Source organism: Cimex lectularius, unplaced genomic scaffold (assembly GCF_000648675.2).
Source record: "Cimex lectularius strain Harlan isolate CLEC.00 unplaced genomic scaffold, Clec_2.1 scaffold288, whole genome shotgun sequence".
In the NCBI taxonomy this organism is placed as follows: Eukaryota; Metazoa; Arthropoda; class Insecta; order Hemiptera; family Cimicidae; genus Cimex; species Cimex lectularius.
In genome coordinates, this window is record NW_019392933.1 from 503,366 (window position 1) to 519,343 (window position 15,978).

The 15,978-nt window shown below is 34.4% G+C and overlaps 1 protein-coding gene across 1 annotated transcript; it reads right to left on the reverse strand.

Moving 5' to 3' along the window:
* Positions 1 to 3,906: 3,906 nt before the first annotated feature.
* Positions 3,907 to 11,563, reverse strand: LOC106673242 (solute carrier organic anion transporter family member 3A1-like). The gene is made up of 8 exons (XM_024229387.1): positions 10,385 to 11,563; positions 10,192 to 10,317; positions 8,338 to 8,404; positions 7,783 to 7,933; positions 7,482 to 7,719; positions 6,799 to 6,927; positions 4,096 to 4,250; positions 3,907 to 3,991 (listed from the first exon to the last, which is right to left on the reverse strand). Exons 1-7 carry the CDS (start codon positions 11,535 to 11,537, stop codon positions 4,096 to 4,098), a joined length of 2,019 nt encoding a protein of 672 aa, XP_024085155.1. The 5' UTR covers positions 11,538 to 11,563; the 3' UTR covers positions 3,907 to 3,991.
* Positions 11,564 to 15,978: the final 4,415 nt, after the last annotated feature.

Genomic DNA, 15,978 nt, shown 5'->3' on the forward strand with positions numbered 1-15,978 from the left:
TAAGAATCTCTGAAATAGTACGCATAAGGTTCCAAAATTATTATCTGTTGTATAAAGATTTTACTATACTCATTTACAAAAATTCCCCTTCGTTAAATTATATTCAGCTTGTCTTAGCTGGGTTAACTTTATTGAAATATTAAAATTGACTGGGCAGACTTCATTGTGGATATCTACACATTGGAATGCTCTAATCGACCTTAAGACTATCAACTGAGCATCCAACTAACTGGCAGATCATTTATGGTCACCTGCTTATTAATTATCTTTAGGTCAATTCAAAATGAACCACTTAGGTACATCATAATTTTCAAGAAGTGATTTCCTACCGATTTCAATCGCAGCTGTGTTTAAATTTTCAACAATGCAATCACTGAAGGCGATTATGTCAGGGAGGCAAAACAAAAGTCCATCCAGTAGAAAAACAAATGGAGGTATTTTCCAGAGAAATCTTTAAGAGAGATTATTTTAAATTCACTCTGTACTACAGCTGTACCAGAGAATTGCCTCTGTGGAACCATAGATGATCCTTGAAAATCATTGTCAAGAGAAATTTTCTCCGACGAGAAGGAAGCTGTTTTGTGAGGTACCTCAAAGCTATTTCAAAATTTTTACAATTGCGACAATCTATTAAAAAGGAAAAAATACAGGTTAAAAATAAAAAGCGTGCTCTACTTGAAGGAAAAACTATATTGAGCAGTTGACTTGGCTGTGTACACAATACATTTTGCAATAAAAATAACATTTTCCCATATGAAAAAACTATAACTTAACTTAAACATTTGTAATAAATTATACATCCGAAAGGGTAAGTTAGTTGAGAAGTAAATTGCACTTGAATTTCAAATCTTTTCACAAATCTTATGTTCTGCTAAGCAGAGTTAGAATTAAAACTTTCAATTAAAAGAAAAAGAAAATAGTAAAAATCTAATTGTTTTAAATAGCCGGAGATGTGATATAATGGTTTGTAATGAACTACTGAATATATCTAGTTGAGGAAACTTCTGAATAAGGTTGTTAACTATTTTTTTTAATTGGTTGATACCAGAATGAAGATAATCATGAGCAATGTAAGGAATGAAGAATATGGAAGAAAGTTTCTGATTATGGTGTGGAACTTGGAAATTTAGGTGAGAAAGTAATAAAGAACAATCAATTCTATTAATTTGCAAATAAATAGAAAATAAAAAAATAAAGAAGATAAGGAGGCCAAACAGGAGAAGAAAATTCAGATTAGAATGGACAAGGTAGCAATAGAGTTGTTGTACGGCTAATATTTCTGAAATTATGGTTGCGAGATATAAAGCCTAGTAATTTAAAATTTATTGATGAAATATCTCCATCTTTGTGTACTTCTCATGGTGTGAGAATTACCTTACTTAAGTGGCTATACTGTATACAGGCACATCACATTCACAAAGGATATATGCAGATGTCTCTGTTTTCTTTTGGCAGAGTTGGCATGTTACTCTCTCTACTTTGCCCATGTTCTTTAGGTGTAATTAACTGGGCAGAGGCTAGTATAGAAGCCTATAATTTTCCTGAGAAGGAGGAGTTCCTTTATTGAGAGATTTACGAATCCCTTAGCTTGCCTCATACTTCGTTTTTTGTCCGAGTGTTTGAGTTTTTTTCTTCAAGCCATTTTTCCAGCCCTGTTTGTGTGAGGTCCCATGGGTGAGAGATTTCCTTCTATATCTTCATGTCTCAGAACCCACCTCAAGGTAATGTAAATAGCTTAAGTACCATAATTAAAAATAAATATCAAATTTGACTTTATGGTTTTAAAAATAAAATTTGGCGTGTGTAGGAAAATTGTGGATAAAGTTAGAACTTTGAAGTAGCTGCTGAAATTGCTTGTAAAAATGGTTTCTGGATGTGAACTGGATATTGAAATAACATCAAGATTTGCTATTTTGAGTGAATGATTTGATTTTGATTAAAAGCTATAAGTAAATTTAAATTTTGAGTTATGATGCATATTTTCTTTAATTAGTCGAAAATCAAATGCCTTTTATTTTTTGCAATCTTCAACAACATTTATACCATATTCATGCAAAATGTTTTATTTTTATTCTTTATGACTTATACCATGATATTTGGGAAAGTGGCAGCATCGCAGTTATTGTCTGAATGCATTTCTCCTAATTCTAAATTTAATTATTACCACTATTATTACTTTTGGGTAAAATACAATAAACTATAGTATATATTAATTTATATATTTTTGCACAATTTTGATACAGACCAAAAAAAAATTTGTACAAATATATAATAAAACATTTACAAAAAAAATGAAATTTACATCAATAACTTTTAGGCACATTTCAAAACAATCGTTAAACAATTACAAGGCGATAATTAATTATCTTCAACATACTATGGAGCACAACCACTTTACATTCCATCTCGATTATAATAGTCTTTGATCGGTTTAAAAAAATATTTTGTAAAAAAAATTTAGGCTACTTTTGGAAAACATAATTTCTTTTTAAAAAATTGTTTCACATTTTATATAAATTCTCTTATATTTAACTTGATATTACGCTGCAGGTATATTATAATCACCTGTTACTTTGACAAGTAACACTAAAAATTGTTTAAAAATTTGTTTTACTTTTTATACCAATAAAATATTTCCAATATTTAATTATTATATACATTTTTTCAGTGTTATCCTGTAAAAATTTAACTAAATTTATTTTACACTATTAAATATTAACTATTATTACAAAAAACAACTTTTCTTTTTTTAAATTAATTAATTTTTATAGGTGGTTATAGGTTTATATAACAATAGTTAAAACAATGATCAGATCTTGTAGTAGCCAATGTGGACATTTAATTCAAATACATCCAAGACTTGTTGTATATGGCACAACTTTGGTTGCTACAGGCAAATTAATTTGCCTCCCTTTTTAAAATTCATCAACGTTTCCAAATTTTAACCAAAATACCAGTCTAAATAATCTTTCTAAAATAACAAATTATAACATGATATTAACAAAATTATTCAACAAATAACATAAGCTTAAACATTATCATTATGATATCAGCACCAAAAAAATTGAAAATTCACAGTAGAGATTCAGCCACCCATTTTAAAAGTGAAAAGTGAAAGTTGTTTAAAAAAAAGGACTGTAAAAGGATATAGAATTTCATCAAATGACTAAGACAATCAATTGTCTATGAGCAATAATGTAAATGAAAAATCATAATTGTTGAACATAGAACAAAAACAGAAAGGTAAAAAAAAGATAAGGCAAAATAAAAATACAAGTACACAAAAACAATGATAGTATCGAATCTTTTGGCCCACTTTTAATTAATAACATTTGTATTCATGAAATATATAAATTTACAAATTTTATTTATAACAATTTACTTTTTAAATATAAATATATATATTTTTTCTTAGCATCATTGAAAATAACTTTGTTTAAAGCTAGTTTTTATCATTATATTTATGTATTGTATATACACATATATTTTTATTATTATATTTATGTACAAACATTCAGACTTACAGACAAGCACGTATTCATTTGCTCACTTATACAATACAAGTGACTTGACTATTCAGAGAACTCGTTCTCCTGAGGTAGAAGAATAATTATGTCAGAAGACTGTAAAACAATTTTTTTAGTCTTATATCAATTTGAGCTTTACAATGCAATTGCATTAACAATTTGTTATTTTTGAAAAGTCAAAACAGAGAATACAAGATTCGATTAACATTTACGCAAATTCAGGTTAATCTAAAATAAATTACCTATAAGTTTTGTTTTTATTACCCTAAGCCGATATTTTCAAACATGTTCATTATACATTAATTAAAAATAAATTAGCATACATAGAGGTCAAAAGCATGCAAATCTATCACAAGTTTTAATTCATAGAGGACTCTTGTTTATCTATACAGCGACAAAATGATATTGAGGTCGTTTTCAAAGAAGAACGATGTCAGTCACAAACTGAGCTTTGCAGATCATTCCTGAATACAAAAGGAAATTTTCAAGTTTACTTAGTATCATACTTTTTAATAATAGAAATTGTTTAATTATATTTAGAATGTGTTAGCTCGAATTAGGAACTCACCTATACACTTGTTTCAGATCTAGATTTTCCAGTGAAAGGATTTAATTCATCCTCTTGTTCGGTAACTTGTTCATCAACAAAATTTATACTGCCAGCCTTATACCAAACAATTACATCGACCAAAAACGCACATAGAAGAATAGCACCAGTCGTACCTGAACAGGGGTAAAAAAAATCAGAACCATAATTATAAATAAACTAATTCACACAAAAATATATAAACCGCATATATAAACCACATCAATTAATATTTTGTGATTATAGGGAGACTGTCATCTCTTTGCAGTTGACCTTGATGGAATTTCGTAAGTGTGAGATCAGGAGAATTTCTTTCTTTATGCTATGGTAAGCTATGTGAGATATTCAAACAATAATGTTATTTGTTGTAAATCAGACAAGAAAAATGAGGATTACATAGGCCTAGAAAATTTACACAAGTGATTACTGGATAAATTGTATTGATAGGTAAGCACATTTATTTTAGTTCTTTTAAAAACATATANTAGATAGAGAGAGAGAGAGAGAGAGAGAGAGAGAATGAAAAAGATGTTTACATAAAAATTCAGATAAAAACAATATCATTTAAGCAATTGCTGATTTACTCGGTCATTAATTCAGAGCATTCACATTTGTGAGGATAGCCAAAAAATTGATATAGCCAAGGTTAAAATGACAAAAAATCATGCTTATTAATTTTTAACTGCAGATACAGTGGATAGTGACATTATATCTTCAGCCATCAAAGATAAGATAAAATATTGTTTACTACTAGTATTATTTTTCCATTTATCTATATTGGAAAAAACTAGTGCAAATAGTTCAAAGGCTATATTACAAAGTGAAATGAAACACAAATCAATTCAGAAATTTATAGTGTTTATTACAAATTGATGTAAACAAGTTTTTTTTACCATTTCTTTGATGTTTGAAAAGAAGCGAAACGATGCAATTAGAAACACTTTATGGAGTAAATATAAAACACCCTTTATTGCATAATGGTGTTAAATCATTTAATTTATGAATCTGGGACATCAATGAGAAGTGGGTAAGATTATGAAATCGAGTCGTAAAAATTGAGTGAGATGCTGGCAATTATTGAATTATCTTTTGTTTATTCATCAGTGAACTTTATTTACATATACAATAACATAAATAGAGTAATATTATAATATGGAAGAAAATAGGAACTTGAAGTCGATTATGAAAATGGCAATGGGTGGATGCAACAGATTGTAAAAATCGATAACTATAACTTGTCTAATTGTCTTATTTGTGTATATGTGACAAAATTTAAGCTGCTGCACAAGTAAAAATAAATTATAGCATTTTTCTCCCTTTAACTCCCAATTGATTCCAATGTGCTTACAAATGAAGGTATTAAATAACTTGTTTATTTTTGAGAGTTGAAATAATTAATGATAAGTTGATTGTAAATAAGATTTCTAATGGCCGGGGTTATAAAGAGGGTGAGGCAAGACACTCTTACAATTTATTCGTATCTTGCCTGTGTCAAATGCAAAGGATGTAGAGGAGAATTTTGTTCCAACCCTGCTTATTATCCTTAATGTGCTTGCAAAACGAAGGTAATAAATAAATGCAAAATTTATATTTGAGACTTGAAGTAATTAACGATAAATTGATCATAAATAAGAGATTTACAGACAGTCTGTGTTATAAGCCAGATGAGGCAAATCACATCCAGAATTTATTCGTATCTCACTTGGCCAAATGTGAACAAAGTATGGGAGAATCTTGTCTCCAACCTGCTTATAACCCTGAATTTTCTTGTAAAAAGAAGAAGATAAATATATAGTAAATGATAAGTAATATATATGTAATGCTTACAACAATACAATAAATAATTTCTATTTTATTCTAGAAAATGAGGGGTCATAGGCGATCAGGGTTATAAGCAGGGTGTAGCATGGCACTCCAACCATTTATTCATATCTCGCCTGGGTTAAATGCGAGCAATGCAAAGGAGCTGCTTGGATGTGCTTGCAAAATGAAGATAATAAGTAAATAATATTTTTTTAGAATTGTAATGATTATGATAAATTGATCGTTATTACAAAAATTACTTTTAATAATTAGCAGTAAAAGTAATGACAGTTTCTCAGCGTGGTAACCCCGCGAATTCAGGCTGTAGTTAGAAAGTCTTTGGAATTTTTCACTTTCGTTTCGGAATTTACGCGTAGTTTCCACGTGTCTAGCGTCTAAAGAAAAGGCCATTTTTGTGTTTAATTTTACAAGAAATTATTTTCTTCGTCGGTGGTATGTTGTTGGAATTGTTTCGAGGGTTTCCTGACAACTGTCGTAAAAATATTGATGAAAATTCATAGATTTTGATTATACATTACGACAAAATTGTTGTATTTTTAAGATGATAATTTAAAATTTCATTGCAAAGTGTTGTCCGTCAGACGCGTTTCGGCGATTCGCGATTAAGCGGCCGATCGGGTTATAAGCAGGGAGAAGCTAGGTACTTACCCTTGTATATATTGGTATCTCGCCTGTAAAATATGCGAACGATATATAGGATAGTCCTCACCCTGCTTATAACCCTGACACTCACTTAAGACCGCAAGGCGAATATACGTCTTCCTTAGTCAATTAAATCTAGTTATAATTTGTGATCATTCCCACTTCCTTGTCAGTCGCTTTTACCGAGTTACTGCAAGCATTGAAAAATTGAAGACTTACCGTGGTAGAACATCCTGAAGAAGTTTTCATCGTAGAGTTTGCAAGCCCCCTGTTTTCCACAGGTCGTCTCCCATATAAGGCAGGCTGAGTCCACCACGGCACCATACACTATAGGGCATGGCACATTCCCTGCAAACGAGGCGTTTTTATGTTAAAACCGTCCATTTCTTTTCTTTCTTTTCCGCGTGTTCGTGCTGTTTTTAAAAGAGGCAGAAAACCATTATGTACTCTAGTTCGACACGAGACTTCCGGTCGTTCTAGACTCTAAAAAGTACTATTCTGGCGAATCTGAGAAAAACTCATGTGAACTTTGTTTCTTGATAAAAAAGCTTGTTTAACGTAAAAAGAACTAGTTAACATGCTTAAATTTTTTGTTAAATATACTGGTCATTTTCAAAACTTTTATAGAAGTTAAAGTTTAAACAAAAGGAAGAATCATCTTCCAAAGTAAATTTAAATTTAGTTCTTTGTCTCTTATTCTCATTTATTCACCATTAAATGAAAAAAACTGGATTGTAACTCTGCACAAGCAACAAACCAGTTCAATTTTAATGTTTCAGGGTAAAAAATTTGCGGGGGGGAAACAATTTTTGAAAATGACCGATCGATCGACAAGGGGCAACCTGTCAATCCGGTCGAGGAGATAATACACGGGTAAGTACAAGTACAATTTTATTTCTTACCAAATAGACCAATAGCAAATTGGATTAATCCCAAGGCCATGGCTTTGTCGGTCGGATCGACGCACCTTAATATAAGGAGCATACTACCGACTTCTGAAGTCGAATGTACGAAAGCGAAGAGCGAGAAGAGAAGGATGTACCAGATGAAGTTTCCGCACTCTAAATTGCAGTAGCCGACGCTCGCCTTGTTCGGCTGACCTCCGGGATCGTAATTGTCCATGCAGAGGCAATCTGAGAACTGATCAAAGGGTGTAGACGTTTGTTTTTATGTTTATGACTGCGGATTGAACAGGCGGCTCACCTCGACTTCTTTCCCGTCGATAATGGTAACGTTCTGACATCCGGCGTGGCACGCTGAAAAATATGTCTTACCGTCTTTCCCGCAAATCGGGTTGAATTTGTTGTAGTCGCACTTGCAACCGCTATCACAGACAGGCTCAAATCTAGACAAACTGAGATGAAAAAATATTATGAATACAAATCGTCCTTAAAGTTGGTGGTGTTTTTGATAATTTTTTATTTTTTATTTTATTAGGTTTCGTGGTTCGCTTGACCAAAAAAAGTCAGTGTCACAAGCAGATTCGAACCCACGACTTTCGGCTAAATACGCCGCTGCTCTACCACTTGAGCTATCGTGACTTCGATCCACTCCGGTGGTGTTGAGATGGGACGTTGGTGTCCGAGTGGATCGAAGTCACGATAGCTCAAGTGGTAGAGCAGCGGCGTATTTAGCCGAAGGTCGTGGGTTCGAGTCCCGCTCGTGACACTGACTTTTTTATCTCAACCAAAACCTTAATTAATTGAAAAGTTTTTGATAATATTGAAAACTGTTTTAACTATTAAATGGATTACATACCTGGTCTCTCTTTTAAGACCGACGAAATCGGTCATTGGGCATCCCATGAACATTAAAATCCCCATTCCTAAGAAGAGAAGTAACAATTTAAAATCAATTCTTATTTCGAAGGTGGTTGTAAAAAATTTACTTGTAGTATATAACGAAAAAAGCTGCTGTAAAATAAAATGAAATAAAATAATTTACAATAAAAAATGAGTTTTGCGAGGTGATAAACCCGTAGTTTCAGCATCTCCGGTCATCCTGACCTGCCTTTTCCCCCCTGCGAAATAGTATTGATTTTAAATTGTTACTTTTCTTCTGCAATACTTATTTCGCAGGGGTTGATCTCTATTATTTTATTAATCGTGTATATAAATTATATATATAAGTTGAAGTAAAACCCAATTTATGACGTAAAAATACAGCTAATTAAAGGACACGATTGACAAAATATCAAAAATTCCAGCCACTAATGTCGGGGGAAAAGGGCAGATAGGATGATCGGGGATGTTCAAGCTACAGATTCATCATCTCACAAAATTCACTTTTTATTGTAAATGATTTTATTTTTACAACAGCTTTTGTTATTAAGTACTTAAATGTTTTGTAATGTCAAATAAAAATAAAATAAAAACAATGTGGCATTAGGATGCGAAGAGCAGGCAGGAAAAACTACGATTCCTAACAGGATTCTTAACAGACTTCTAAGTGGATATCTGAAGAAGATTGGCATAGCCCAACACGGCACGTGCAGATTCTGCAAAAGAAGCAGATGAAACCCAACACCCCACTAACAAACATTGGTGCTACACTTGACCGCAAGAGGAAGTGTTTTGGGACGTATGTCGTAACCGTGAAGAGATTCAGCCACTGAAACCGGGCCTACTAATCAAGTTCCTTCAAGAACTAAGACTCACCGGTGTGCTTTAAACACAGAAGGGGGGGATAAGCTCTTACAGGGCGCTGGTGCTCTTACCGGACATCTCGGGTGTGAACACATCTACATCTACATCTCGGGTCCGAAGAGTCCAGTGGTAGCCCTTCTAGTAATGACTACATGTCTCTGCCCAATTGGTCGTAACTTACTTGGAGGATTATTAGGGATAAAGTGGGATATTAAGCTTAGAAATAAGGGATTGGGGTATAAAGAAAGGAATTTTGTGTCCAAAGCCATTGCGGATTTTTGATTTGGGAAATCTGGATGTGATCAAGGTTGGAATGTTTAGCTAAACTCCACAGTTAGATGTCTATCTTATTTATCAGTCGTTAAAAAGCGTCAGTTTTGTTCGTTTGTGTAGAACCTTGGAAATGTTTTGCAACGTTTTGTCAGTTCCTGCTTTTATAATATCGTAAGTGGATTGCATGCATGCATGCATGCGTATGTGTGTGTGTGTGTGTGTGTGTGTGTGTTTTGAGGATGTAAAGCCACTAAAAGTTATATGTTGATTTTTGTCAACATTTATTTTTATTCACCACTTTTTCAACAAAAGTTCTATATTAGAAAGGTGAGCTTGTAGGGACGTAAGAGGAAAGGATCTTTATTTTAGGGTAGGATAACAGTATCATCGGGTATCATTGCCGGGAGTGTAGGAAGAAGTATCAGGTACAGCAAACACGGATGATAGTAGATCCTTTCAATTGATTGAGCCACACCAAGGAAAACACGCGAGCAGAACTTTTTCAGCTCAAGAGAAAAAGAGATTGCTTCTACAAACACGGCGGCATAGCTGGATTGTGAAGTGGTGTTTACGGAGGTCAAACTAGTGAGAAGGAATAATGTTTTGTTCTTCTAAGATTATCGGGAATGAGATAAATGGTTAGGTTTATGGGGTTTGGTCAATTTAAATGTAACTTATTGATCAGATTAATTACCTATAGCGTAAATTACTGCAGTGAAAGCGATCCAAGCAGCGACGAACCTTGCGTTCGGCTTAACTCTCAGGATGAAGACCCCTGAGAGAATTATCCCGAGGCCCATTACGAGAATTCCACCCACGCCTGAAATTCGAGAGTTAATACGTTGTCAGATTTACTCGTCGGAACCACTAATAAATTGACTTTTTACCTGAGAACATGTTGGCGTCGTGAGCGGTTAGTCTAAACTGGGATTCGAGGTATTTAGGTAAAAATGTGTACAAGCCCGCAATGGGAAGTATGTGCAAGACAGAGCTGGCCGTTCGAAACATGAGTATGTCGTTTTTAAGGAGCCTTTTCACCGCCTTTGGAAAGTCCCTCAGGCTCGGATTCTTTCTCGGTTTATCCCGAGGGTGTTTTTTCGACGGGGCTATTGGCCGGCAGGTGCTCAGCCTTTTCGGAAAGGAGAACATAGCCAACGACGAAAGTATCAACAAGCTTGATATCATGACTAGTCCGAGCCACCATGCACCGACCCATCTGGGGTCGGTCGGTGTGATCTGTGGGTCGAGGGATAGATCGACGTACAACCTCGTACAGAGAGAACCCAGTATGAACCCCAACGCGGGTCCCAAAATCCTTACTCCTATCGTAATGGCAAAATAAAGGGGACTTTCTCTACTAGCGACATTGTCGTCTATGTACGGAATGCCGAGCGTGTACACGGCTGTTTGTCCCATACCTACGCCTAAAAGACTAATAAAAAATATCGCTAAAACTAGAGTTGTGATCTTAGACTGGATCCTTTGTTCGACGAGGTATTCCTCTTTGCACTGGTCGTCGTAGATCGAACTGTTGAGTGCTAGATACGAGTCGAGACGGCAAGTGTTCGGGGGCACCAAGACAGAGCTGTTTTCAGTGAGCATCTGCTGTCCGAACATGAAATGAGGAAGAGAACAGGCGAACGCGGAAAGTGCGAATAGCACCATACCGCAGGCTATCCACTTCGGACGGTGTCCCTGGCCGCCGTAATAGGTCAGAAGAAGGGAGGAACCGATCTGTCCCATTTCCGTCGCCGACATTATAAAGCCCGTCGTCTTGCTCTGGAGTTGAAATAGCTTCTCTATCGTCGTTATCACGCTGACGAAGTACGTGTAGAACATCCCTTGGAGGACCCAGGTGATGCAGAAAGTGACGAGGAAGGCTTGCTTCGAAGCGAAAAACTGAATCCACTTCGGCTTGCAGGGGCCCAGCCCGCACTGCAAGTCCTCCGCTTCGTCCAACCGGTTGTCCCATCCTCCTCCGTCTGCTAGTCCGTTCGGATATAATTTCTCCTGTATCACCAGCTCTTTCTTCGTCTCCATCAAACCTGAGAAATAAAACAAATAGGTCATAGAAATATATCTTTTTAGAAAAGGAGTTAAATTTAGAAATAGCTGCACTCTCCATCTTGACAGTTTGTGTACAAAATAAATTAACAATATATTTTTCATTATAATAACCTCAAAGTCAGAATAATGCAAAATTTGCCGATAAGCAAGCAAAACCCTAAAGAATAAACTTTGTCAGATTTTGTCAAAAACTACAACAACGTTGATGCCAATCAGCAGTTTGATCGTTTCCGATCACTCTGTTCTCTTGATCTTAGCTGGTTTGGTTAGTCAGACGCGTTTCGGCACTTTGCCATCTTCAGTTGCAGTTTTATGTGCTGTTTAGCAGTGGTTTTGGCAGTATAATGACTTAAAAGTTCAAGAACATTCATATTGTATTTTAGAAACATTTTACTAAATTGCAACGTGGTGCAATGTCAAAATAATGCCAAATTTGACAATAAGCCAAGAGAAATCATTAAAAAAAGAAGCTTTATAAGATTTATACCAAACAAATTTGATATAAATAACTACAACATTATCAGTATTGATATCAATCTGAGGTTTGATCGTTTCCGATCATTCTGTCCTGCCTATCCTCGTTTGTTTTGTCAGTCAGACGCGTTTCTGAACTTTTTCATCTTCATTTGTAGGTTCGTGTGCTGTTTGCGCCCCTTTTTTAAGATTCATTTTTATATTTTTATTATTTTCATAAGAAAATTCGCATGAAAGTAAGATGTCTGCGCTATGTTTCATCCTGCTTATAACCTGACCAATCGAGACGAGCTGGGCATGTTCGTCACCTAGCAGCACTCAAAAAAGTCACATAATTGACATTACTGTTAATTTCACTAATTTCGTGGTCCGCTTGACCAATTAAATCATTACAATTAATTAAGGTTTTTAGTTGAGATGAAAAAAAGCTAATGGCACGAGAGGGATTCGAACCCACGACCTTCGGCTTGATACGCCGCTGCTCTACCACCTGAGCTAATCCCTCTCGTGCCATTAGCTTTTTTTCATCTCAACTAAAAACCTTAATTAATTGTAATGATTTAATTCGTCAAGCGGACCACGAAATTAGTGAATTTAAAGAATTAATATGAAGTACACTTCACTAAAGCTCTCCGTGGCCATTTCAATTGTCGTCGAGAATCCAAACCGATTACATGACATTTGAAAAATGGCAAAAGGAGGGAAAACTCATAAGGTGGGGTTGAGATGGGGAGTTGATGTCCGAGTGGATCGAGGTCACGATAGCTCAGGTGGTAGAGCAGCGGCGTATCAAGCCGAAGGTCGTGGGTTCGAATCCCTCTCGTGCCATTAGCATTTTTTTCATCTCAACTAAAAACCTTAATTAATTGTAATTACTGTTAATGTTTTGTCGTAAATTTTAATTATAATATTTGATAAAAATATTCTAGAGTATATATGATTATATTAACACAAGATAGATGTCTATTAAAGTTAGAATGAGATATCGTTTATTTGTTTTCGCCATTCTTTAAAAGGTTTACTTAAAATTTATTACATTTATAATAAATTTATTAATGTATAATTTATTAATCATATTTTTAAATTTATTATATAAAAGGTTTTATTTAAACAAATAGCCAAATATAGACAATTATACGTGAAATTTTTTAAATAAGCTTGGTAAATATTAAAATACGACTGCATAGCTTAATTTAACAATTTAAGGCTAAAAATTGAATGTAAAATATGATATTTTAACTAGTGTTTTGTACTTATGTGCAACCTCAGTGGGAATTATTTTAATTAACATGAATAATAGTTCATAGAATTCAACAAATGTTTACATTTTTCAGCTTCATAATGGAATGAAAGAAGAAAAAGGCATGTCTGGCTTCTTCCATGGGCAAATATTGGTTTCAATTTGCAAAATAAGTAATGTTGTGTATGCTCAACAAACTGTTTCAAGGTTCACGTATTGAATAATTAATTCTGGCGTATATTACAAGCGCCAATTTTAAAAAGGAGGAACGTTACATAAGAAATTATTTATTTATTTTTATTTTTTGAACGGACTTGTGAGGCTGAGGAAAATTGAAAGCGTCGCCCTCTTGATGCGATTTGGGTTAGGTTCTTGGGTCAAGTTCAATGCCAATGCAAATAACTTGGGAGGATAAAAAAAGGACGCAGGCTAAAATCAACATTCCCGGCTAATATGAAAATTACCCTTTGGGCTCTAAAACGTATTATGACCAATGATTAGACCCTCTAAATCAAACTGGCGATATTATCGAGGAAACTCACCAACAGGATTGGCGGAGAGGCTTCTCATCATCTCAACGGCGATTTTGTTAATTAATAAAGTTTTCATGTTCCAGAGTCATCAAACGGTAATTATCAATAATGGAGACATGCTTGAGACGTGTTATTTTTGCTTCTGAAATCCCATTAATTTAAGTGCCTCACAAGAGGGAAAATCTTGCCAAAAGTTGTTATATATTTTATGAACTGGCTTTTAAAAGGTTAGAGAATAGATTAAGATTTGATAACAATAAGTTCGGTTTTGAATTAACGGAAGGGGGTGGGCTTCTTGTCTCTCCCTGCTTATAACCCTAGCAACGGAAAACCGAAAAAGACCAAACGGGTGACATAAAACTTTATAGTTAAATACTTTATGGGTTGGGTTATATCATTGCAATAACGTTACAAGTGAAAATATAAAAAAATTGAGATAATTACTACATTTTGTTTATACTTTCACAATAGCTAAATTAAATATTTTTAAAAGATATGATTGAAAGAAGTGGATCGAAGTCACGATAGCTCAAGTGGTAGAGCAGCGGCGTATTTAGCCGAAGGTCGTGGGTTCGAATCCCGCTCGTGACGCTTACTTTTTCTCAACCAATACCTTACATAAAGATTATTTAATTGAAAGTGGTTATTTAGTCAATCGGACCACGAAATCTAATGGATTTAATAAGCAAAATGAAGTATATCTTCACTAAAGCTCTCCGTGGCCATTCATTTATCGTCGAAAATCCAATCCGATTACACGACATTTGAAAAATGGCAAAAAGGAGGGCAATTCAAAAGGTGGATTGAGGTGGGAAGTTGGTGTTCGAGTGGATCGAAGTCATGAAAGCTCAAGTGGTAGAGCAGCGGCGTATGTAGCCGAAAGGTCGTGGGTTCGAATCCCGCTCGTGACACTGACTTTTTTATCTCAACCAATACCTTACATAAAGATTAATCAATTGAAAAAAGTTAATTGGTCAATCGGACCACGAAATCTAATATATTTTTGAAAGAGTTTAGACAATTGATTAGAAGTAAATTTTTAATGAGAAATATAAAATACTGTGAGTTAAAACTCGTTGGCAACAAGAAAATAGTTATTAAAGGTAAAATAACTTTCATTCTTATCGCGCTGAGCGGATATATTTTTTCATCCCCTGTCTCACTTCCATGGATCAGTCGTCGTCTGCTCGCTACGTTGAATGCAAGATTACATTCTGTGTTGCATAATGTATTTGAAACGGTTGGCGTATGTATTTAGGACGGAACGACGTTCGTCGATCAATTTCATTAAACAATTCAACAGGTGTCAGTTTTATTCAAAGTCGTACACACGTTTGAAAAAGACACTTTTGTAAATCACTTCCTCGCCTCGGGGCGATTCGTTTCAAACAGTATATCAACTGCTCACGGTTTTTTTTTTTTCAAATTTGAAAGTGATTCTTCACAAAGGATACGTTCTTATCCTAGGTTTATAGTTAACATGGTTCCACAGGACGAAAAGGTCCCTTTTTATTCGTTTGACGTGCGGTTAAAAATAAAATAGGAGCAACGTCCCTAAAAGCACAACCTAGTAAATATAGAACGGTAAATCACGTGAAAAAGAGGGGATTCTTTATTCTCTTTGCACTTTACCGATTCCAATGTGTTTTTATATTTTGTATTCCATTTAAAAAATATTTCTACTGAATTATAGAACCCCGTTGCACAATCAATTCACTTTGCTTGAGAACGACACAAACTACGCAAACTAAAAAATTATGTCTTACCCTGTAATAAATTTCTTTTTTCTAAGTTGACTGTATTACATTAAATACGATACATTATTTCTTTACGATATATATTTTTGTATTGTAAGACCACCCTGTTCATCAATCATTGTTGAAGCGTAAAGTTTCTTTAATGACTAGAAAATAAGTACGCTCAGCTGCTTTACGTTTTGCTTATTTCAAAATACCACAGTGTAAATAGATTCTCGAAATACTCATGGCTAAATACAAATGTCACAGTGACGCAAATAGAACGCAGGCACGCAACACACACATACACACTGATTCACTCAGTGAGGGACGCCAGAATAAATAAAATAATAATCCATTTCTGTTATCCAACATTTATTTGAGAAGATTCTTCCTGAATTAAATGACACACACACACACATACACTACAG